This window comes from Dunckerocampus dactyliophorus, chromosome 11 (genome assembly GCF_027744805.1).
Source record: "Dunckerocampus dactyliophorus isolate RoL2022-P2 chromosome 11, RoL_Ddac_1.1, whole genome shotgun sequence".
Taxonomy (NCBI): Eukaryota; Metazoa; Chordata; class Actinopteri; order Syngnathiformes; family Syngnathidae; genus Dunckerocampus; species Dunckerocampus dactyliophorus.
Window position 1 is genome coordinate 20,864,907 of NC_072829.1, and position 24,884 is coordinate 20,889,790.

A 24,884-nucleotide genomic window follows, 5' to 3' on the forward strand; every position below is an offset into this window, starting at 1 on the left:
CCACCAGCTTTCTTCTGGGCATCCCACTCATTGCTTTAAAGACAGATATCCCTCAGGTCTGGCACCCCTGGTAGCATGACTAACTTCCGTTTTGTTCCAGGATGATGCAGCATTTCACTCATGCAGGTGTTTTGGAGGTTTATGTGTTATTGACATTTGCAGCATTTTTCTTTCACATTTGTGATTGATGCTGCAGCGTTGATTTGATTGCATTCCTTTTTCCCACTGCATATGTTCTATAGTGTTTGTGTGTTTTTGGTTTTGAATCATTTTTGTGTTTAGAGCATTTGGACGTTGCTGCACTGTTTGCTCTGTCGACCACCATAGCTATGCTCTTCTGGCAAATGCATAAAATCTCCCAATAGTCTGTCAAAACAAACATCTTAGTTCCTTAAACGAGCTTGGTTTAATTGACAAACAGGAATGCAATCAAACATTGTTAGTTTGTTTGGTATTCAGCAATCGTTTTGTTGCAGACTATCTGTAGTACAAACACTTGACTCTCAGTCTTCCCAAATTACAATAAGGTAGTGCTTACAGCCTTCACTGATTATCCACTGAAGTCTAATTCACTCAAGAGAAATTACATTGCATTTGTGTAACACCTAATTTGTGTGTGGGATGTGTATTCCGCAGCTCTAACAATGCCCAACCGTTGCAGGTCTGACAACATGGCAGGGCTCTAATTCAGTATCACGGGGGCATGCATCTTGTGGAAGGCAACAGAGGTATGCGGCAAAAGCAGCTGCAATGTGTCACACTGTTTAATATACTTGTAAAATTTGCTACTTATTAGGGTATACATAGGCTCCCGAGATGTGCAGTGTGACAGAGGAACAACTTCACTGCTGTCTTCGCCACCAAAAACATGACAGCTGCCATCAAAGAGTGCTCGCGCTGCATCCCCGAACACGAACACATTGTTTTCTAATTGCCCGCCCAACACATCCAAGCTTAGACCTGTACTTCCCAGATGCCATTACCTCCAGAGATGACAGATTTCTTTAAAACACAGGGTAAGACAGTTTGAATACAAAGAAGCAATGTGAACATGCTTTGGAGGACAATGAGGGAAACAAAGGCAACGAAGCTACAGTAGCATCATTGTAAACATCTCAATACAATTTCAATGAAGGTATGGTCCAAAAGCTGAACTAAATTATTTGCTTATAATTTAACATTCTATTTATTTATGATTATGGTTATTATTATTATTATTATTATAACATTCTACTTATTTATCATTATTGTTTTTAAGTTTTCATTAGGGTCGCGGGGGTATGCTGGAGCCTATCCCAGCTGACTTCGGGCGAGAGGTGGGGTACACCCTGGATTGGTCGCCAGCCAATCGCAGGGCACATATAGACAAACAATCATTGACCCTCACATTCATACTTATGGACGATTTAGAGTCACTAATTAACCTAACATGCATGTTTTTGGAATGTAGGAGGAAACCGGAGTACCCAGAGGAAACCCGCTCACGGGGAGAACATGCAAACTCCACACAGAGATGCCCAAGCAGAGATCTGAACCCAAGTCTTCCTGATCTCCGGACTGTGTGGCCAACATGCTAACCACTCGGCCACCGTGCAGAGCGCAGATGTGCAGAGTAATCGATTGCTGGGCAGAGATTGTTAAGTTCATTGTGTGCAATTGATGAATTCTTTTTGAAACAATATGGAGAGCCTCGCATGGCTGTAACCAGTAGAAAAGCTGTTGATTCAGTCTTATCGAGTTTTAATCCTGAAGAAAACCCATGGGAAATTGAGGCACAACTTCTTTGAGCAGCATTAATATGCTCAATATAAAACAACCATTTAAACAGGAATTCAGAACATTCAGAGGTGGATTTTTCTATCCCATACATTTTTTGATATTATATTATACATTATATTATTATTAAATATTATTCGTCAAAACATATGCATGTTTAAACAGAAGTTGTTTGTTTTGTCTAAATTGTCTAAATTAAGAATTTTCAAGCATAAAAATGGCTAAACGAATTAAAATGCATTCAAAAGACACACTCACTGTGATGATATGTACCGCAGCATTGTACACTGGCCACTAGGTGTCAGTAATGTTACTGTAATGTTTGCTGAGACACACAAGTGCGGGAAGAACAGGCTTTTATTTCAGGTTTGAATTATCTCACAACAGGCACAATAATTCTTAATCAAAAATCCCTAATAAAAACATGGCCTACCCCAACCCATGCTAAGCTGAAACTCCACTCCGACCCTCCCGACGTTGCTTCCTGTCCACCCCTCACTCAGCTCTTCTCGGGAACACATTTATAGCAACACACACAGGCTGTAGTCTTATTTATGTCTTAACTGGCTTATTTACTGTTGTTATGTCTACTATAGTGAGTAATACGAGTGTAAAGGTGACTATAGGAGTGTTATTTCATGTCTAGAGGGCTCTAATAATGCGAAAAACGTATTTACAAGGTTGTGAACAGGTTTTCTATGCTTTAACTATAGAAATATTACATTTATACATAAGGAATCCTACTTTGCGGAAATTCACTTATGGATCTATGGACTTCTGGAACCAGTTAACCACAATAAACGCGGGATTATTGTGTTTCAAATTTGTCAGATGCCCATCCCTAGCATTGGTTTAGCCTGGTGCCACATTTCTGCAAAGCACAGGCTTACGTGTGTGTGGCAATGGTAAAATCAGAGCGGAAATCACATAACAGGTGGTGCGTTTCTTCCCTCCGAAGAATTTTTCCCTCCATGTCTTGTGCTCTATGTGCACATTCCTCTGCCTGTCTTGTGTAAAGCAACTCAAGTGGACACGGCACACAGAAACAATCTGCGTCCTCCGCCTGCTCCGCGCTCCATCACTATGCTGCTTAGGGAGCACTTTTGGACGATCTACATTGATTGCTATGGGCCATTCGCTATCCCCGATGCTGCCTTCTCATTCATCAAACCAGCACCTGCCAGACTCCCGCTCCCAAGAGAAGACCTGTCAGCTTCTTATTTTTTATTTCTCCCTCAATTCTTTGTTTTTCCCCTCAACAAATAACCATCATGTAGGAACACTGACCTGCTATTCTTTTCCAATATCGCTTCAGAGTAATCCCTCTGATCATGAGAGGACTGCTGATGTCAGTCACCTCGGCTGCACCTGACTGTCTGACACACAAGCAACACAATATAGTACATCACCCAGAGGCTTCACAGACACCAGCCACCAGGCCTCAAACTGCAGCTTAACCTTCTTCCCTACACTTAGAGTGCATCTAGAATTTATTTTTAAACACTGGAGGCTGGGAGAGGAGTGTAGCGAAAAGAGTACATAGACCCAAAAACAAAATAAAGGTACTGGGAGACAATTATTTTCTTTTTCACCTCCTCCCAGTGGAGAATTATGCATTACAGTTTGGAATAGAGCCAGATTTCAAGGGGTTATTATTACATATTTATGCTCATAACTCTGTGGAGTGTTAGCTTTGGATGTGTTGACCTGAATAATACATTAAACACATCTGCTCAATCTCTTGTTAGCTATTGTTTGTGTGTGCCCGTGCGTGACTGGTGAATTTTGGACTGTTGTCACAGACACACAAGCTCGCACGGATTTTTATTTGGTAGTCGGAGCGAAGCGACAGGATGAAAGAGAAATTAATCGAGTGATTGCTGACCCACATAGGACAGCATATTTTAGGCATTTGCTGAGATCTCAGTTAATTACAATTAAATGTTTTTTTGCAATTATAGTATACTGACTAAAGTATTCCGAAATTTGACAGGACACAATAGGCAGGGTCAATAAACCAACACATTTTTGTTTACATCTGAATGTCCTGATTTGGGGGTCAGGCTGAAGACCACACACACAGTCATATAAGTCTTATAAACTGTCACAATGATTTTTTTTAAAATACATAAACAGTTATTTTTACCATATTCCCTACACTCCATGTGTTCAGTCGTCATATTGTTTGTTGAATGGCAATGAGTACAATGGTTCAACCGTAACAAACAAAAATGATGATGAGAGTTGACTGTAAATATGTTCACTTGGAGAGGCCAAGAGCATCACCAAATTGGCTTTGCGTGCACTACATTAACTAAGACCTGAGGGTCCGGTCTAAGTGGACCACATTAATTGAGACCTGAGGGTCCTGCTTAAATGCCTCTCCATTACTTACATTGCATTTCACTGCAATATTATTAAAGCGAGGACCACAACACAACTATTCAGTTATGCTATGGTATTGAGAGGGGTTGTCTTCCCAAGGGGGGGGCATGACAGACAATAATTGAGAACGACTGTACTAATGGTCATCATTCATCAATACATAATGTTGACTATTACACTGGATTTAATGCTCATTTTAATGCTCATTAGAAATGCAATGCTAATTTTAATGATTTCAGAGCCCTCAAGATACTCTTTTTCAAAAAAGCAATTGTCGACAAATCTAGTGAAGAGACTTTTGGAGTCTCTGAAACTATGAAAGAGACTATGAAAGCATGTACAGTCGCCCCTCGTTTATGCTGGTAAATTGGCTTCAGATCCGACTGCGATAAGTGAATTTCCGTGAAGTAGGATTCATTATTTATAAATGGAATATTTTCGTAATTGGAGCATAGAAGACCTTTTTAAGACCTTCTTAATATGGTTTTAGCATGATTCGAACCGTCTAGACATGAAATAACACTCCTATAGTCAGTTTTACACTCGTATTATCCAATATAGTTGAAATAATAATCGACAATAAGACGTAAACATAACAATACAAAGACTGACACGTTAGCATTGACAGCATACTTGGTGGCTATTGTCTCTATGTAGCACATCCATCCATCATTTTTCTATGCCGCTTATCCTAATCAGGGTCGCGGTGTATGCTGGAGCCTATCCCAGCTGACTTCGGGCGAGAGGCGGGGTACACCCTGGACTGGTCGCCAGCCAATCGCAGTGTCTCTACGTATCGTTCCTGATATATAGTGGCAGTGTCATAGAATACTACTGCATTGGCGCAGAGAACACATATGCAGTGAACATTTACACAGGAGCTGCTGTTAGCCTCCTGCCAGTCACTGGCACTCTCCACACTGCTAACCATGCTAACACTCACCAACTCTACAGTAGCTAGCTGACGTCACACACGTCACTTCCCAGGCACCGCCTCTTAGAGTCGCACACAGCGTCACAGATATTACATACACTACATATAACCTCTTCTACATGCCTTATATTTGTATTTTTGTTCATTTAGACGTGTTTATGATTAAAATGCTTAATTTCGGCCAAAAATAAATACAATTTACTTATATATGCATATATTTTGGCTAGTAATAGGCCGTATTCAACCACGAAACAGTGATAATCTATTAAGGAATATATTTTTGAGAAACCACGATAGAGTGAGGGTGTGATGTTCGAACCACGATGTAGCGAGTAATGACTGTAATGTTGTTCCCAACAAGCAGCGAGTGCTGCTGTGGGCCCCTTCCCGATCTAAAAGCGTTCAGAGGCGACAAAAGAAAATTGATTTGTAATTCTAAACATATTTGTTCTGCTTTTCATGTTTTTTTTACTCACTTTTTGTCTCTCACGACGTTGTTCCTCTCTCCTACGGCGTCCATTACAATTACATGCAAATGCAATTATGTAAATGTGACAATGGCATCACTACGTTACAGTGAACTACACTTTTGTTGTGCCATAACAAACAACAATTATTTTTCAATCTTACCATTATATTTTGCGATAAGCTAGACAGTTTTGCACTTCGGAATCAAAAAGCGCAGCCAATATGACTTAATATCTGTGGTTAACCACCCCTGGACTTGACCTCTTGACATATACCTGTACAGTTACTCCTTGTCAAAGACCTGCATACTGTACATTCTATCATGCCACAATACTTAATAGGTGTCTTCCAGGAGGGATATGCCCTACCCCTCACTTGTATTCCATATTGATTGGCTGAGCAGGCCTCATTGATCATGGCTCCTTCCTAGAGCCTTTTGTAGTCCCTGTTGAGCGACCCTCAGAGACCCAGTGAGACACTGCTCCCTGCATCCCAGCGACAATGCAAACAGTCTCTTCCATGAACACTAATTAGTCTTAACAAAAGGTTTATTTCCACAATGACTGAACCGGACACAAAATCAAAGTCGCATCAGTGACTCCTGAAGCTAGACATACCTTTTCAAACGCTGCCGTTACAGCTTGATACCTGCTTCTGCATTTTGTCATTTAAAAGCAGGGCTTATTACCAAAAATAGCTAAAGACTGCTGTAAATCCCCGCACACGCACACACATTTGATATCAAAGAGAAAAGTCGATCATGAAAGCGTGAGCCTGCAGAGGATTTGAAGCTTGCGACTCCGTTCGTCCTTATTATAAACCAAGTCAATAGCAGATTATGGTAATGTGATATCTAACTGAGGGGAACAGTGACTAATATTCTCCAAGTACATGCAGCATCCCTGGCAGTTATTTTTAACCCCCGAAGTAGCATGTATGCCATAAGCTTGTCCGGTAAGCACTGATATGTGCGTACAGAAAAACTGCATGCTGGGAAAAAAAAAGAACTACAAAACTGATACAGCATGTTGCAAGTGTCACTTATGACTCGGTGTAGACGGAAGTAAATAAGTAAGACAGGAGACGGTTAAATCTAAATTGCCACTAATGCTCCATCTCACCTGTGTTTCACGTTGACTGTTAGAATCTCTTCTTGATTGCTGTTTTAAGCATCATCTCTACCAAGTGGTCCAATTCAGTTCATCTTACCATGGTACAGTTTGAAACGGTAAAAGTCAATCTGGCTTGTGTAGGCAGGAAGTCAGTATGTGTGACAGCAATGTCCCACTAAGACCAACTTTCTTCCTACCCTCATCAGTTATTGTACCCTAAGGGTCTATACAGTATAGTTGGTACCGCAACGTATGGTTACTTTGGTACCATTAAAATCTGTAAAATCTGCCAAGCTGTACATATTGATGCTGCGACTTTACACACCAAACTCACTGCCCTGTTCTCCAAGGCAGGTGCCACCGTGTGCATTTCTGTGTGTGTGTATGAGCAATAGAAGGGATGGCCTCTCGAGGAAGTGGCGAGTCATAAGAGCCAGCTGATGAGTATCACCCTCATCCGGAGCTCTATTCATGCCCTGTGCACAAGGGACCATTCACCCACTGCTTTTCACGCTCATGCACCCGAAGAGCCCGCGGGCACTTTCCCACTGTGAACTGTCAGTCACTCACAACATCCTACACAGATGTCAGAATGGGCACCCAGATGCAAACACACACACACACACACACACGCAGCCTCCTCCATGCGGGCATACTAAATAGAAACCCAGGGAGAGGCTGTTTTTCTCCTCTGACTCATTACACAAACACGTCTCCAGAGCCTCAGCAGAGAAATGCTATTTTAGATTGAGTAACTGGAAGGGGTGTCATTCCTGCTTTCTGAAAATCCCTCTGGTTAGCATGTGGAGTTTGCAAGTTCTCCGCTGCTTGGCATAGCCTAGCCTATACGTAGCGACAGACTGCAATGTGGCACCATGATTCTTCATATGAGGACGGAAGGATGGCATAGTGTGCTCAATGAGAAACATTTCAACAGGTAAATTCCTTAAAATCTTCCAAAGAATTGATCTGCAGGGGTTTTGATCAGCAAGAATAGCAATCGGGAATTTTTATATCATGCCGCATCCTGCATACCAATGAACCTTTTTCCTCAGGTTCAGCTGGTCTGGTATACTGGTACACCTTTGTTTGGATGGGTTTACCATTCCAAACCGTGGCAAACTGAACTGTCTCGATTAGTGAAAACACGGCTTAAGTCTGAAATTCAAACATTTCTCTGTATTTCCATACTATTCTAAAAGCATATACATCTTATCAGTGGGGGTGTATTTGGTTCGTTTGCTTGTAATTACACACTCCTGCCCCAATTCCACAAGCTCCATGTGTTGGGGAGGTTTGACCTACCCGATATCGTCTCTCGCTTTGGATGTATTTTCAAAGGTACCTTTTGTAAAACAGCAGATTTCATCCAAAAAAAAGTCTGTCATTTTGGAGCTGACAGAGAAGCAATACAACACAAACCTGCAAGGAGCATTTTAGTTCACACTTGCTTAGGTGAGCGTGTTCAGCAGCAGTCAGCTCTGAATGTTCATTGAGCTACTGTGCATGACTGCAGTCGCAAATGTTTTAGTATAAATGCCAATTTGAAAACTTCTATATACTAGTATGTAATCATCTGGCTTTCATGATCCCTCCATCACTGGCTCCATATGACGCAAAGAAAATGCCATTAGCTACACTAAATCAAAGACAGTTTTCTAGAAATGTGACAGCTGCCTATTGAAAGAGCTGCTTTCACAGGTCCAAATCATATGACACTTTGTAAATGTGTTTGGGAAAGCCAAGTCTAATGCAAGGGGATGTTGCATGCAAAACGGTTTTCCTTCATATAACTTCGTATGATAAAAACAAGTCACCCTGCCGTTGAAATTACATGCTCAGCATACAAGCAAAACCGTCTACAATAACCTTAGTTATTTAAAAGCTACTTTTCTGCCAAAAAGTGCTGATTTTACTCTATTTTTTGGCATCCCGGGTTAGGGTACCAACCACAGAAGGTGGTGCTTGCTAGACACTGCAGAGAATTGGTAGAGCTCTTGTTGTGCCCAATGTTCTCTCATCCCTCACCCGGTCGCTAAACCCCTTTTCTCGCTATCTGTCCCTCTATCTCAACCCAACTAGTTCAGACAGACGGCCACCCTATAGAGTTTTTCTTGCCTCAGCGCTTGCTCTTGTGGGGTTCAGTTGGTTTTCTTTCATGTGTGAGGACCACCCCTGAAATGTGAAAAGTGCCTTGAGATAACTTCTGTTGTGAATCGGCGCTGTATGAATACAAGCGCCTTGACTTGACGCTGTACGTAACACGGTAGGAAAACAAGCCCGTTGTTGACCATCCATAAACAAAACGACTTGAATGTTATCATAATTGAGCAATTCCAATGCTGATTTTGTGGGACGGTATTTTAGACTCTTGGTGAGAAGCTCACACTTGTCAGAATATGAAGACCATAATTGTAGAGTTAACAAAAAAGGCACAATTCAGCTTGGTGTTTCTTTTTTAACTGGCAAGCAAGGAGTTGTTCTGTGACTGCCATTATGACACACAGCCACAGGACAATAGCATCCCTACTGCTCTGCCCTGCTATTATCTTGATAAAAGCTTCATTGAAATGAGTCTGTATCATTTCAGACCACAGACAAATTCTGTCAGGCGAGATGTTTTTTTTATATTGGAATATTTCTGGCGCATACATTAATATTTGTCATTTTTTAACAGTAACATGGCTTGTGATTTAAAAAAAAAAAAGCCTTTTCCCCATTTTTTGTCCAATTTGATCACCACGTTTTTCTACCTCAGTTTGAGCCTCACTAGGATCAGGAACAGCCTGTTAGAAGACTGCTAAAACATTGACACATAATATACAGCATGCATGCTTGTTCCTCTGCAGAGGTTCGGCCCCCGGAGAGCAAGAGAAAAAAAAACAAGTCCCCACGCACGCAACAGTTAATAAGAGCCATCCAAACGGCCTATAAGTCATGCGGCACATCCATCACTGCACAAATAGGATGGGGAAAACAATACATTATTACTTACAGGCATATGTCATGGAAAAACTGTTGCCCATTTTGACCATATCGACCTGCGGCACCAGTTTGGGGATGTCCTGGTGGTGAGAGAGGGCGAAGCGAAACACTTCATATTCGTGGGACTCGGTGGGGAACAATCCTCCTGTTGAGCAGCAAACACACACTGTCATCACGAATGCAAATGTGAAATAATAAGACTCACTCCCGAGGAGAAAGGTGCCAATGAAAGCCTTGGCGTTGTGCGCCATTCTCACCTATATTGATGTTACTTGGGAAACTTGCACTTGAAGCCAAGCACATCCCCAGTAAACTGGTGTAGAGGATGGTGAAGCTTCGCTGCATATTTCCTTTTGCATTGGCGAAGGGGAATAGAGCCGAAATCCAAAAATATATATGTTTCGTCCGCGTTTTCAAGTTAAAATCCCTCCCGCGCTCCGGCACTCCTCCCGCCGCCTGTTAGTGCAGCATCATCTTCACCGACATGGACTCGAAGATAGAGGCGATGGTGGTGGTGGTGATTGTTATGGTGGCAATGGCGAGAGGAGGCACCTTCCTCTCTCCTCCTCTCACTCGATCTGCTGATGCTCTCTTGTCCTTGGCTGCTGTTGTGGAGATGGCGTTAGGTGCGCTGCAAAAAATGCGCACGCTTAAAAACGTTTAGTTCAAAAGTGGTCATGATTCACGAGCCATGCATTTTCTCACAACTGTTTTCCTTGACTGGGAATTTAATCCTTAAACTGGATATTTAACATGGGGCAGACAAGAGCTCGTCGCTACTGTACAGAATTGAAACACTATCAACAAATGGCAGAAGCTCCTTTCCCCCCCAAAAAAACTGCTTTCCCTCTCTCTGTCGTAGTCCGTCTTTGTACAGAAAAGAAGTCATTTTCACTCCCACCAGTTGGCTAAATTACTGCGAGAGAGTGGATATTTTTTGCAGTGTGCAGCTCCGAGCGCACCAGCAAGTCTCAAGGGATACGCACGGAATTTAATGGATGTCTGTTCACAAAAAACAAAAATAAAAATGACAATTTGCGCGCACGCCATTTGTTAAAGCAAGGAATTGGCAGTCATCATTTGCAGCAGGAACTAAAGTCAAAATGGCAGCAGAAAACCCTGTGATTTCTCTCAGGAGAAAAAGTAAATAATAATAATGAAAACTAAGGAATAAATTACCATTAAATGTAATGAAATAAAAGCATATTATCCGCATATAGCAATATTAAATATTATATTACATTGTATTATATTAACAAATGTTTTTAAGTAAGTCTACAAGTACATTTCTGGGGTTAATATTTCAATTTACAAGCATTTTAATGAGTGCACTATAAAGGGTTAAAACAATTAAGTCCTTGTGATTCAGGGTGTGAAAGATGATCATTCCGTGATTTAAAGAGTAATTAGAGACATGGAGAAAAAGAAAAAGTCATTATTGCCATTTGGTTTGCAAAAATAAACATAATACATCAAAAGCCAGCTGGATGAAATCACATTCAGATTGTGTATATGCTGGAGACATTTGAATTTCAACGGTGTGTTGTAAGGGAGAAAACATTCCCTGAAGGAACTGATTAAGATTCCACTCTTTCAACTGGTGCTTTTTACATGGACGATATTGAAAATTCTGACTTTTTGCTCTCCCCGTTCCCTTTCCTTTTGCAGCCAGCAGAACTGGTAAGCGGCTGATAAGGGTTTATGATTTAAAACACATATTTACACACAGATACTGCCAATTACATCCAAAAGAAAAAAGGTGCATGCCCCCGTGCTTTTGTACACATGGGAAAATGAGCTAGCGCCCGCATGGGATGGACTGCACAATGCATGGTGTGATATCGTCTTGGCACTTGATTGGGAAATGAGGTTTTACATTGCAAACACAATGAGGGTCAAAGATACATGATTTGTAAATAAAAAAAAAATAATCATCATTTTTAAAAGGAGTTTGGTAATTTCCGATGTATAAGCCGCTACATTTTTCTTAAACTTTCAACCCTGCGGCTTATACAGTGGTGCGGCTAATTTAGGGATTTATGTTCTAATCTCGTGACAGCTCCGATACTTCAGAACTACTACGAATTGTTTAAATGCTGTGTGGACCACGAGTCAGTGAGGAAACGGTAACTCTTTCTTTGGCAGGAGTCAACCATGGAGGAGGTCATTACTGCTCAGGGAGCTCAGGAGTTCTCTCTGGTGGCCCGGCAGCCACGGCTGCTGAGTATCCATGGAAGTCATTGGCCAATGAACTGCTCTTCTGGGAAGAAATGCATTATGGGATATTATTGTATATTTTGGATATTATTGGATATTTCTTAGCTACCTTTTGAGTGTTTGGTTGCTGTGTGATGATTTTAGCCTTCTGTCTAAGATGACACTGTGAGTTAGACTGTTATATTGAGTAATGACCTCCTGCGATTTCCGATAATCTCGTTGTGAGTTTTCTCATAGCTCATGATTGGCTCCTGTCAAACAAAGAGCTGCCTGGTCTTCACGGACTCATGCGCACCACAATATGTCTTGTTATGACGTGGACATGTGCGGCTTATAGTCCAGTGCATCTTATATATGTACTAATCTGTTTTTCTCTCTAAATTTAGTGGGTGTGGCTTAACCTCCGGTGTATCTAATACACCGGAAATTGCGGTAATAATTTCTGTATCTACCCTTGTTTTACTGCTGCAACAACATAGCCGGTATAAGTACACTTTCCCTAAGGATTCAAATCTTGAGTAGAGACATTAACCTCTGGCCTCCTACATGCAGTATCCTAGCATGTGGTTTTAAATTAATGAATGCGGGCAGGATGATTAATAAAAACAAGGTTGCAGTCTTACATATCATTTTAGCTTTTGCTATTGAGAAGTGTGTGTGAGAAGTTAAAATAATGCATATCTAAATATCCTGGGTTCATTGTGTCTATTTCAGTGTGTGCTCTCTGTGTGCCTGGAACCACGCAACCACCTTTTTTTTGTAAAAAAAAAAAAGAAAAAGCCTGTTTAATGGAAATACTTCTTAGAATAGCAGTAGTAATGATTGCAAACTATTCCAATGTAGAATACTGACAATTGCTTGTTGTGCTACCTCACAAGTAGCTCAAATAGATGGCAGAGATAAGACAAAGAAAGGAAAAAACACCACAGTTATCTTTATCATGGATCATAAGGTGAGTGTCTTTCTGCAGGTTTTTAATAGAAGACTGTTGGAAGCAAATAATGAGGCCAATCTGTCAAAATCCTTCCTGTGGTTCCACTCTACTGGGGGGAAGAGTAACTCACGAGCATGTTATTCCTTTTAATTGAGTCACTAGACTCATGCTGTCATCTCTTGTACAACATATGAGGTAAAACGGTAAAAGAAACCTTTGCTAGAGGGATGTAAAAGCGGCAAACCATCTCATCAAACAGGCTGAAGAGAGGGATCGATAGCAAAATAGATGGTATCATGCTCTGGACAAGCAAACAGAAATCAATCACAAAAAATGTATATAAACTATGTAAATATCAAATGAGTAATTAGATATGGTAGCTGGTTTGTGGTGGTGCATCTTCAGTACGTTTGTCCAAGAAAGTACACGTGTGGTTGAAATTGTTGGGACGCTTACGCCAAAGAAGAAAAAACCCTGAAGAATTACTGAAATAACTGGAAACTGGCAAAAGTGACAGAGTACAGAAAAATGTACTAAAAAATAACGAATGGAAGCCAGACATTGCTTTTGAATTCTGGTTCAAGACAGCAAAAATATTTGCCAAACAGTCTTTAGCAAATATTGGCATTATTGGCATATTGGCAACAGAAAGTGCCTCAGCTTTTATTTCCTGCTGCTCATTTTCCTCACCTTTCCAACTTCCTTGTGTGCCTAACTCTTCCCCTGCCGTCTTTGTGTTAACATACAGGGCACCACACATTTTGACCAATCACATGGGGCTTTAACAGAAAAAAAGACCAAAAAAAACTGCTCATCCACCCAAAGAGCCCTTTTGTTTGCGTGCGACACATCCTTACTAGGGTTGTAAATGTCTTTGTGGTAGACGACATGTGTCGATACGCATCAAGATGCATGGGTTACTATACGATTCAAAAACGATATATTTAAAAACAGAACGATTCGATACAGTGTACAAACAAAACGATTATATGGTTACGTTTGTTCATGCAGACATTAATCTTACATTATAAAATCAAGAAGCCAATTCGATAAAAGTGACATTCCTACAGTACTTTCAAATGTGTGAAATAGCACATTATATCCTCAAGCATGCCGTGAGGAAGGGGTCCCTAACAGTTGCAGTGCCAGACATTTTTCATTGGGGTGGCCAAGGTGAGACCATTACTCACATAGGGGTGGCAATAAGTTGATACCTGAATTGTCTAGGTGGCCGATATTAAATAGCATAAATTAGATCGCTATAATGTACACATTGCTACTATTTACATCCATCTTCAGCCATGGTAAGCTACGGCTAGCAGCCCAGGCTCTTGCGTTGTTTAAGAGACGCACTGTCAACGGGTTCCTGGTATTGTGATAGTGACCGGTTGTGTACTGCTGAACATTTTGACTGGCATGACTCGCAGTCAACATTCTCCTTATACTTTTTGTGCTAGACTCCAAACTGACTCGCAGAAGTAATTCCACTTTGTCGTCAGTCCACAAACAAGGCAGACATGCGGAGGACAACAGACCTTATGCGCACCCGTCCTTTCTTCTTCTATAGACTTGGTGTGTCATATGGTTCTGTCTATTTGCCTTATGTATTACAGTGTTCCCTCGCTACAACGTGGTTCACTTTACGCGACCTCGCTGTTACACTGTTTGTTTTTTTTGTGTGCAATTTTTGACAGTGTAGCGCTCTTTTTGTTTTTTTCTACAGTGTATGAACTCGCATTGTGTTCTGTGTCCTGATTCGCTAAGGGAGAAGATGCATTGTGTTCTGCGTCCCGATTGGCTAAGGGACTGTAGGGACTGCCTGATTTACAGTACATAATTGTTCAATCGCTAGCAGTGTGGCTCTTTAGTGCTGTATGTTTGCAAGTTTTCTCCCCGACAAAACTTTTTTTTTGTTCGCTTGTGACGTAGTTTTGTATTTTTGTTGTCTTATATTCTAAGGCCTTTGCTTTGGGGTCCAAACTTATCAGAACACCACAGAATACTCTGGCTAGCTTAAATGGCAGGGCTGCATCAGGAAGGACATCCAGGGCAGGGGCGGACCTACCATTAGGCAAACACAGGCAATTGCCTGGGTCCCCGAGATTTCCAGGGGCCCCCAAACGTCTCATAAAAACTGATTATTGATTTTTAAGATACTATTTAAAGTACATATTCCTGTTTTAGTCTTAATTGACATGCTTGAAAACTACACCAAAATGCGTAATCTATCATTATCGTTTTGACTATTTTCCCCCTCTCTTCTCATGCAATGGATTATTCCATTATACTGGGCATGGGCAGACTGATTCCATTACATATGGTCCGTGACGTGCAGTGAGGCGGGGCTTGGGCACTAAGCCAAGAATACATGGTCCGTTGCAGCCTCATTTTAGGTGTCTGCCCTGTAGGGATTTTTTTACTTAAGAAAAGATTAGAATCATACAGAAAGTTCACTCTTAACACAACTCAGTGGGCAAAGATGAATGTTTATTTTATGTTATTATTTGTTTCGAGACTGTGCCTCACCTGCCTCCGCTGACCGAACATCACTGCATACTGTATTACAAAGAAAGAAGAGAGCCAACACCACCCCTCCCTAACTTTAATGTGGAGTCACCACTGTAGAGAATGGTTTAGCATTGTGACTGGTGGCACCCTGACAAGATCCATCCATTCACAACAGTGATGATGGTAATGGTGGTTGTTGCCATGGAGGCAACTTGTCAGTTCAAGAACAATCTTGCTGAAGGGTAGTGGAAATCTCTGGAGGAGTTGTGGATCAAACCGGCAATCTTCCGACTGCTTTTCAGCCACATTACCACTTGAGCCAGCGACTAAACACACCAGTGTTTCCTTTAGGCACATCTGGTTATTGATTTCCTCAGGTGCACACGCTGTCCAGCCTGAATCTCTTGTCTGCATCCACACATTTTGACTGCGCATTGCTTTTTGGATTTAGTGTCTCTGCCTGTTTCTGTTTGCCTGTGCTGACTCAGAATTGCCTTTTTATGTTTGGCCTGTTTCTCTGTTTGATGTGATACAAAATCTAAACTTTTATTGTTAGAACTATTCCAAGAGACTCACTTTTTATGACACAGTGTTTGGTCCTGACTTTCCGATTGCAATCTATTTATTCTCAGTGCACAGCCTTGACTATATTTGTTTTGATGAAAAATGTTTGACCTCAGTGGAAGATTATCCTTAATATGAAATATTTATTTTAGAAGAGACAAAAATAAGTGACATGAAAATCAACAATTATCAGGTTAATCATCTATGCTGTCACAGTAACTGTTTTTCTTTAACAAAAAAAACAGTATTCTCTCCTCCCCTCATTTTTTATGTAATCTATTAGTCGAATGAAGGGGGATCCATCTCCATAACCAGTCATTCTGAAACTTTGGGCTTGTTACTCACTTTATCTGCATGCTTGAACACTCATTGCTTGACTGACAGAAACTGCATCTGTATACCAGCCTTGGACAAATGCCCAACATTAACACAAAATCAATAGGAAGCAGGCCAGTCTGGACTCAGTGGAATGCCGATTTCTGCTCTGAGCCGTAATTGGCATGAGTTATTGACACGTGGCGTACAGTAATTAGCTACCCCCATACTGTAATTGATTCAGAAGCTCTTTCTAGAGAGGATGTCTGCTTTTTAGAATTTTGAGCAACTATGTAGGGTTTTGAGGTGTTTAGAAAACGATGCACTTAAAACACCTTATCCGGCTTCATGAAGTTTGCAATTTCTTTTCATCATGGTAAAATAGACAAACTGGCATAAAAGCACACACTTCTCATCACTGAAGGTAAGCAAAGAGAGTAGTTTAGCTATTTTTGTCTTTCTAATCTTACGTGTAAAAGTGAGCCATAAACTGGTTCACAGCTTTTACAACCATCTTCATCCAAAACACGATTCCACGGGGATAATCAACTTTACCATGCAGATTTTTATTGGTATTTGCAGTCAACGTTAAGTAAATAACTAATGTGCACAGAGATTACAAAAACAAAAAAATGAATACCATTTTTTTTTAAATGATGAAAACAGTAATTGGAAATGTCTACATTTCACTTTTAATACAGCTCCTACTTGGAATTTCTGTATGCATATCTTGGAATTAAACTACTTAATTGTGTGATTAAAATGAATATTTTTCCCTGTCGAATGTCACGTTGTTTGGACGTACGCTCTTGGCTTAGTTTTTATGCTGGATGCTCTTCCTGAGGCCAGCCTAGCCAGGAATGAAACCCATGCCCTCTGCCATAAATGCAGAAGCTTGTACCAACACACACACACATCATTTGTACTATTCAGAGTATATTTTGGTAAAGAAACATTATTATATCCAGCCATCCATTTTCGATTCCGCTAGTCCTCATTAGGGTGATGGGATATGTGTGTCACAAAGACTATGAAATAAATGATACACAACGGTGGAACTCAGGTTTCAGCTGCTGTGAGTTCCAAAGCACAACACCTAATTGTGCAACACATTTCGCTGCGTCCAAAACATATACTTTTGACCACGGATAATGCACTTTTACGGATAATGCATTTTTGCAGAGTACGAGCATGGAACAAGTACAGCTCATCATTATCCGTAATCGTGATGAAGGAAAATCCTCATTGGGTAACTACTTATGTATTCACGCTTCACGCTCTGTGATTGGCCAGTCACACACAGCGACTCTCTGCTTGCTTGGCTCAACTCCAGCTCACGTTCTGTATTTCGCTCTATTTCGGTTTGTATGATAGTTAAAGTTAGTTGGTAGACTTGTTTCATTAAGTATGTGGTGAAAACGGCCAGTGTCACGTTGGTCACTGCCTCCACTTAGGACGTTTTTTTTTTTTTAGGTTTTCCTCAGCTCAGCTCAACTCGTATCTACAGTTACTTGGTAAACTCGTTTCGTTACGTACGCGATACATTTGACAAGACGGAGCTGTAAACGGCTCGTGCTGCGTCGGTCACTGACGGTGTTTTTTTTCCCCTTCTGCTTGCTTCTAATTTGGCTGGTGATATAAAGTCAGTTGGAAAACTTTGTTCGTAGTACTGAAAACGTTTTTAGCCACGGATACAGATGATTTAGATGGATGAACAGATACAGATAGTGGTGTACTCGCTCATCCCTTATTTTTACCAATTTATTTTTTCTAATCAGTACACTTTGGGGAACTGTTTTTTAACATCATGCTTCCGAGGAAGGCGGAGTGTGTTACTGCTGTGCAAGCTAACAATGTTTTAAAGAACACAGTGTTGCGTCTCGCAATGAGTTTAAAGTGGGTCCAACCACTAGTTCCGTGTTACGTGCAAGACACGTCGCCATTTTGGGAGCATGTTTGTGACAAAGCATTTACAGTGATTGATATAGCTGATACAGGGATATATATTGAAGCGATTATTTTTCAAATTGCAAGATGCAAATTGGTGAGAAAATAACTTGCAGTTTTGCTTACTATGTCACGCTTTTGGTACCCCTTTCATGAGACTGACCCATATTTTGGATGTTTGGAACATGGAAGGAAGCCGGACTACACAGAGAAAACCCATGCATGCCCGGGGAGAACATACAAACTCCAAACAGAGATGCCCAAACAGAGATTCAAACCCTTGATCTCGTGACTGTGTGGCCAACATGGTAACCACTCAGTCATTGGGTGGCACAAATATTATCGTATTGACCTTAGAAATAATAGATACTCAAGTGTATATAGAGTATCAAGTTTATCCTGTACTTGCAAACTGCAGTGCATCAATCCAACCACTATGTAGTGAAACCAGGAGAAATTCAGTGCAGTGTATTGAAGGAAGGGTTTAAGTGTACAACAGCAGGGCTGAGTCAATGGGGGAGCTTGGGCAGGCTCCCTTAAGGCTTACAGCTACTTTGAAGGCTTTCCAAATTATGCAACGCGATTATCAAAATTATGCAAATCGCTTGCAAATGGTCACCCTCGACGTTTGGCCCTTTCAGCCTCATATACCCAGAGAGACTGTTTATGTGCGAGGGCCACAGTCGCTTGATGGCAGTTATCAAGCAGGGATATACAGTAGCACAGTGAGAAAAATTAAGTGGCGAGGGAATAAACCTGTTTTCGTCCTCACTGTCCTTTTAGCGCTATTCAGGTGTTCTCTTTCATATGCTACCTGCATAATTGCCTTTCTCCTCCACTAGCCGTGGGGGAAGTGCAGCTCCCACATTGTAACCGTGGTAATACTGATTGATGGAGTCGATGCTTGTGCAGTTTCACACCATTGAGCATCGCCGCACACAGACATGTCAAATTTCAGGGAACAAATTAGAACGGCCCGCATCATGATTAATCCCCGATGGGCAAATACAAATATTGTGAATACCCGTGAACTCAAGGAAGACGTCAGGCAAAACAATAGAACCAGACTGAGTTTTTTGTATGAATCATTTCACGGAACATGCAGAGGTGGATTTGTGGTTCCATGTCATGATGTGACAGAGATGTCATTTTAAATGAGCCCAAAATCATTCGGAGTATTTACTAGTGATGAATTTAAGGAAATTATGGTCACCCAGGGCTTTATGGCACGTTGTAGTACACTTGCATGTATCACACTGGTTTACAGCCAGTTAATTGACTGTCATGGCTGACTTTTATCATTAATAATACAATAAAAAGCAGCAATGAACCCTATTAACCTCCAATAGACCACATAAAATAAATGGAAGCCAGCATATAATCATCAACTGCTTCATGGACTCGTGCTGATCTTTTGCAACACAAAATGACCACATTTGAATGAAATAATTGCTTGTCTGTAGCAATTGAGACGCTACAAATACATTGCTACATGAACTCTGGGGACATCCAGTGGTACCTGTAAAGTTGAATACCCCTGAGGTACAGTTTGACCAAACTTGGGGAAAAGTATGTGTCTGAAGTTGCATAAAAACTCGTTTTCAACCAATGACCTGAGACCTCAGCAGTCACAGGTGTCTTGTGCTTTATCTTTTTCAGACACTAAGCCCTTTGTCATTTGCCATTAGCAGTCATATGACTGCTGTTGCTGACTGACAGTCCAAATAATCAAATGAACGAGAGGGATTAAATTTACTTTCGATAATATCAATCCCAGAATACTATAGCAAGGAAATCAAAGCAATTTGATTGGATGGGTTGGCTTTGTTAATGCTTAAAGGCAATGCCATGACATCATTGCCTGATGGGACGTGTTATGAAAGTGATTGCTGACCCCATCCTGAACGAGCTTCACATTTATTCTTGATTTGGAAAAATGTATCTGCTTATTTAGTTCTGCCATAAACGTTAAAAAGTTGTCATAATATTGATATATTTTCAGAGAATGTGCTCAAAAGCTATTTCTTTTATGGTTGTGGAAGCTGATGATGATGTGTTGCATCATCTATAAAAGTCTAGAGCAACAGCTGTCTGAATACTGTGTTTCTTAGAATTAATCACGAAAATTTTTCTGTGGGGCAAACGGGGACAGCGCAAATAAGCTCAGATAACCTTACAGGGAAGTCAATGTAAAAATCAATGATTAACAAGCCCTTGAGCTGTCTTTCGCTACATACTTGGTGATATATGGCTGATGTTCAACACATTGCTGACATCAGTGGCCTATGAGTGAAGAGATGTGTCCAATCATGCCTTAAAACATTTGTCGTTACAATAACCCTTCGGGAACCATTTGAGTTGGAAAAAAACTATTCTCAACACATGCACACACAGAGGGTTAACTAGCATGGCTCATGTTTTGCAATATACTGTACTGTACATTGCTAGCATTGCAGCTGACAGGTCCTTGAAAGCAACCACGCATCAAATATTTGCCCTGGGAAATCAGCGGAGGTTCGATCAATTTAGACGCGAAAGAGTGTGTGTGTGTGTGTGTGTTTGTGCGCGCGCATGTGTGTTTATGTCATCACAAACATTTCTCTCAGCAGCTGCAAGGAGCACCATGAGCTCATTAAATCAAGAGCTTTAATGATCTCAGTTGTCGCCTGATGCAGTCAGACTGACTCGATACGTGCCAGAAGTCTCTGAAAGGTCAGGGGAAAAGTCGCAAAAGAAAGACATGGGAGAGCATGACCTATTAATAAACATTTCAGCGAGTCCGTATTCGCGCCTGCCCTCTGCCTGTTTGTTTATCTTCTTCTCCAATTGTACAACCATGGATAGGTAACCATGCCAAAGTTAAGTGAAATGATAGATAGACGATGGCCAAACCCTCGCACACAAACATATACTAGGCAGAGATCTGCAGGAGCACAGGAACTGTTGAGCAGTCGTGCTGCACAAGCATGAGTAATGCAGGTGAACATGGCACCGGTTTATGGGTCAGCAAACCAGGTCATACTCATATATAACGGGAATACACACTATACACAGTGTGCATGCAAACACACTCGGCTGTCTGCTAAGTCATTCCGGTGACTTTTAATTGCAGTGCTGATTGTTTCAAGTGCAAATTATGTTTACTTTATTCATACCGTGTAATGTACTAAAAAAAAATACAGTGCCTTCCGTGAGGATTGAAACAGTTAGGCCAATTCCTTTATTTTTTTTAGACTGAAAACATTTGGGTGTAACATCAAAAGATGAATATGAGATGAGAGAGCAACATTTCAGCTTTTAATTCCAAGTATTTTCATCTGGATCGGAAACACAACTTAGAAGATTGCGCCTTTTGTTTGAAGCCGCACATTTTTCATGTGAGAAAAAGTATTGGAACATGTGCCTGACAAGGGTGTTTTGCTGCCTAGGTGTGTCCTATCGCATTGCTTATTTAATCAATAAGTAACACTGAATGTCCACACTCAGGTTCAATTTGGAGAGGATATGTTTTGCCTGTGTACTGTGTACAACCACTCGGAATGTCCTGAAGAAGACAGAAACCACTGGTGTAATACATAACAGATGTGGAACAGGTCGACCAAGGAAAACATCAGCAGTTGTTGACACCTTGTTAGAGATACAAGGAAAGACCGTAAAACAACTGTTGGTGACATCAGCAGCAACCTGCAGAGGGCAGGAGTGAAGGTATCACTATCGAGTAGGGATGAGTGAGTACACCACTATCTGTATCTGTATCTGTACTCGGAGTGAACGGGGCACAAACCGGAACTGGGCGTGGTTTGACCAGAGATGGGTGGGGCTTAAATCTGTACATTATTTTGAGTCTGAAATTGTAATACTCTGGTTTCCTCTCACATTCCAAAAACATGCATGCTAGGTTAATTGGCGACTATAATGTGTCCATGGGTATGAATGTGAGTGTGAATGAGTGAGTGTCTATATGTGCGGTTGACTGGCGACCAGAGAGGCGGGTGGGATAGGCTTCAGCATACCTGCGACCGTAGTGAGGATAAGCGGCATAGAAAAAGGATGGATGGAACTTCAAACAAACTAAATAAACGTCTGTAATCCATTGGACTAGACTAGCTCAAATAGTACCACTTACCTGCAAACTGCAACACATTTTTTGGGTTGCTATTCTTGTTTAAATCACACTTACATGTAGACTGGAAATGACAATATATAAAAAAAAACACTTAAAAAATGGCAAAAAAGATCATTTATTTACGGTTACAAGAACTTTGACTCCTATTTTGCCACATTTTTATATTACCTTGTATTTTAATATGGCAAAGAGTACATTTGTAATACAGGAAATGAACAAATGTAGTGTAATTGATGTGAAACGGGTCGGGGTAGGATTAAATAGGCTTTGCTTCTTCCTACTTCCTACATATAGCGCTGTGAATTGTACTGTGTGATGCATTCCCATGTAACTTGTTTGAATATTTCAAATAAATTAAACCATTACCATTACCCAATTAAACACAAGTTTAAAGGCGACAATAGTGGTGTTATTTAATTCCCAAGGGGCTTTAATACTGTTAAAAATTGTATTTAGAAGGTCATAAACAGGTTTGCTATGCTCTCACTACAAAAACATTCCATTTATAAATAAGGGATCCTACTTTGCGGAGAGTCACTTATCATGGTGCTGTCTGGAAACAATTAACTGCAATAAACAAGGGATTACTGCGCTTCAATTGTCACACAACTTTGAACATCGATCTCCTTATGCATGACATTAACATACCACGCAAGATCAAGCAAACAAAAAAGTACAAATGTAAATAATGGAAGTTACCGTGAAGTAAGTGGACTCACATTCAAAGCAGAGCAGTGTCCCATGTGTAGCATATTTCTGCTAAGCAGTGTTTAGCACTGTAAATAGGCTTTATTTTAGTCAATTTATACTTCCTGCTTTCTTTTTACCCTTTTTGTGAACAAAGATTTTTGATTTGGATCTTCTGTAACTGATGATGTGCATTTGAGTTCCATTTCTTTATGACTATGTAGACTTCTAGTTGCTCACGCAAGCTGCTAGCGAGCTAACAGCTGACTAGCTAGCTGCTATATGCTTATCACTTATCAAAAGGTAGCGCGTTTGTGTTTTAATGTTGACATACTTTCCACTAATGGTTCATTTTATTTTACAATTATGTGGCGGTTAATATTTTAAAAATGAGACGCGCGAGGCACAATTGCTACACAGCTTTTATTACGCCCTCATTCATCATTCAAGTTGACGGCAGGATGCATCCCAAGCCCACTGGATTCATCAGGGTTATTTTTATACATCCAGATTCAACATTAAGGCACAGCCGGACTGGTCTTCCTGAATACAGGTAAGAAACACATAAATATTTTAATGTTGTTGTCAGGGTGAATATACTTTTCAACTGGGGAGAACTTAAGAGCACAGAATCAAAAAAAAAAAAAAAATCACTGCAAATGAAACCATGTTGTCCCAAAAACGTCTACATAGCTACACGCTACAGTCCTACATGTTATATGAATGTACATAGGGGTTGTGGATGATGGGCAAAATTCCAATACAACTGCAGTTTTCCTTTAACTTTCCATCTACTGCAACATACGAGGTGTATCAGAAAAGTTCAAATCCAAGCTGCAGACTACAAGTTTTCCCCTTCAAAGTAATCCCCATGGAGTCTGATGCACTTTCCCAGCCTTCTCTGCAACATCTTCATGCACTCCTGGAAGGATTCTTCCGCGATCCTTTGTGGCTTCATCATCAAGGCCATCTTGATGTCATCCAGGTCTTGAAAACGGGTCCCCTTGATGACCATGTCGAGCTTGGGAAAGAGGAATAAAATCACACAGAGCCACGTTGGGTGAGTAGGGAGGTTAATCCAGCACGGTGATGTTCTTCTCGGCCAGGAACTGTTGCATACTCGGGGCATCTTCTCGTGCACTGAAAGACGCAAACGTTGCAAGATCTCTTTGTGGACGTACTGGCGGATCGTCTGGCCCTGTGGCAAAAACTCACACTGGATGATGCCCCTCACATGTAAGAATGTGATCAACATGCATAGCATAGCTCAACTAGCTGACACAGGATACAAAAAAATGGATCAATGACAAACTAACCCTTGAAATACACAAAGAAAAGTTGATTTTAAAAACTGGTCCCAATCAGTTTATGTGTTTGGAAACTTGATCTGTTTCCTTCCTAGTATAGTTTCATTTGAACAAAACCTACAAGAATGTAACCAGGAAGAAAGAATTTTTTTTGTTGATAACTGTAGAAACTACTGTATATAGGAAATCTAGCAGGCTGCAGTAAGCAGGGTGCACTTTAAATGGACGTCGAGATCAAATTAGCCTCCTTGACACGGTAAAAAGATGTGCTGCTTGACACAGTTGGGATGTCACTGGTTTCTTCTGTTTATGACCTCGGGCCGGTGGATTTGGTCCAATCATGAGTTTGTTTACATGACCAAATGAACTACACTATGCGGAACATAGACTTGATGTCCAAAGGACCAAAGAGTGCTAACAATAAAAAAAAAACAACAAAAAAAAACCTTGTTCGTACACCCCAGTTTTTGTATGATACGTTTTCACCAAAAATGTACCTCGGTTTTCTACAATGCCTGTTTTCATACAGTATTGCAGATAAAAAACTAACCTGTTTGCCTTGTACTGTATCGTTCCACGAAGTCTAGTGCCAAAGCAAAGCGCCGTATGCATTGCTGAC

The 24,884-nt window shown here is 40.8% G+C and overlaps 1 protein-coding gene across 9 annotated transcripts in view; it reads right to left on the bottom strand.

Moving 5' to 3' along the window:
- gria1a (glutamate receptor, ionotropic, AMPA 1a) overlaps positions 1–10,581 on the bottom strand; it is a 90,924-nt gene extending 80,343 nt beyond the window's left edge. For 2 of the 9 annotated variants that reach the window (XR_008572832.1, XM_054791512.1), the window contains exons 1-2: positions 9,918–10,569; positions 9,671–9,805 (exon numbers count right to left, since the gene is read on the bottom strand). Coding sequence is in view for 8 of the 9 variants with exons in the window: in XM_054791512.1 (XP_054647487.1) it covers positions 9,671–9,805; positions 9,918–10,005 (223 nt within the window). In the remaining variant the exon portion in view is untranslated. Of the gene's footprint in view, positions 1–9,670; positions 9,806–9,917 lie in introns of all 9 variants that reach the window. The other 7 variants (XM_054791511.1, XM_054791513.1, XM_054791514.1 and 4 more) reach the window with 6 other exon arrangements.
- Between the last annotated feature and the right edge of the window lie 14,303 nt (positions 10,582–24,884).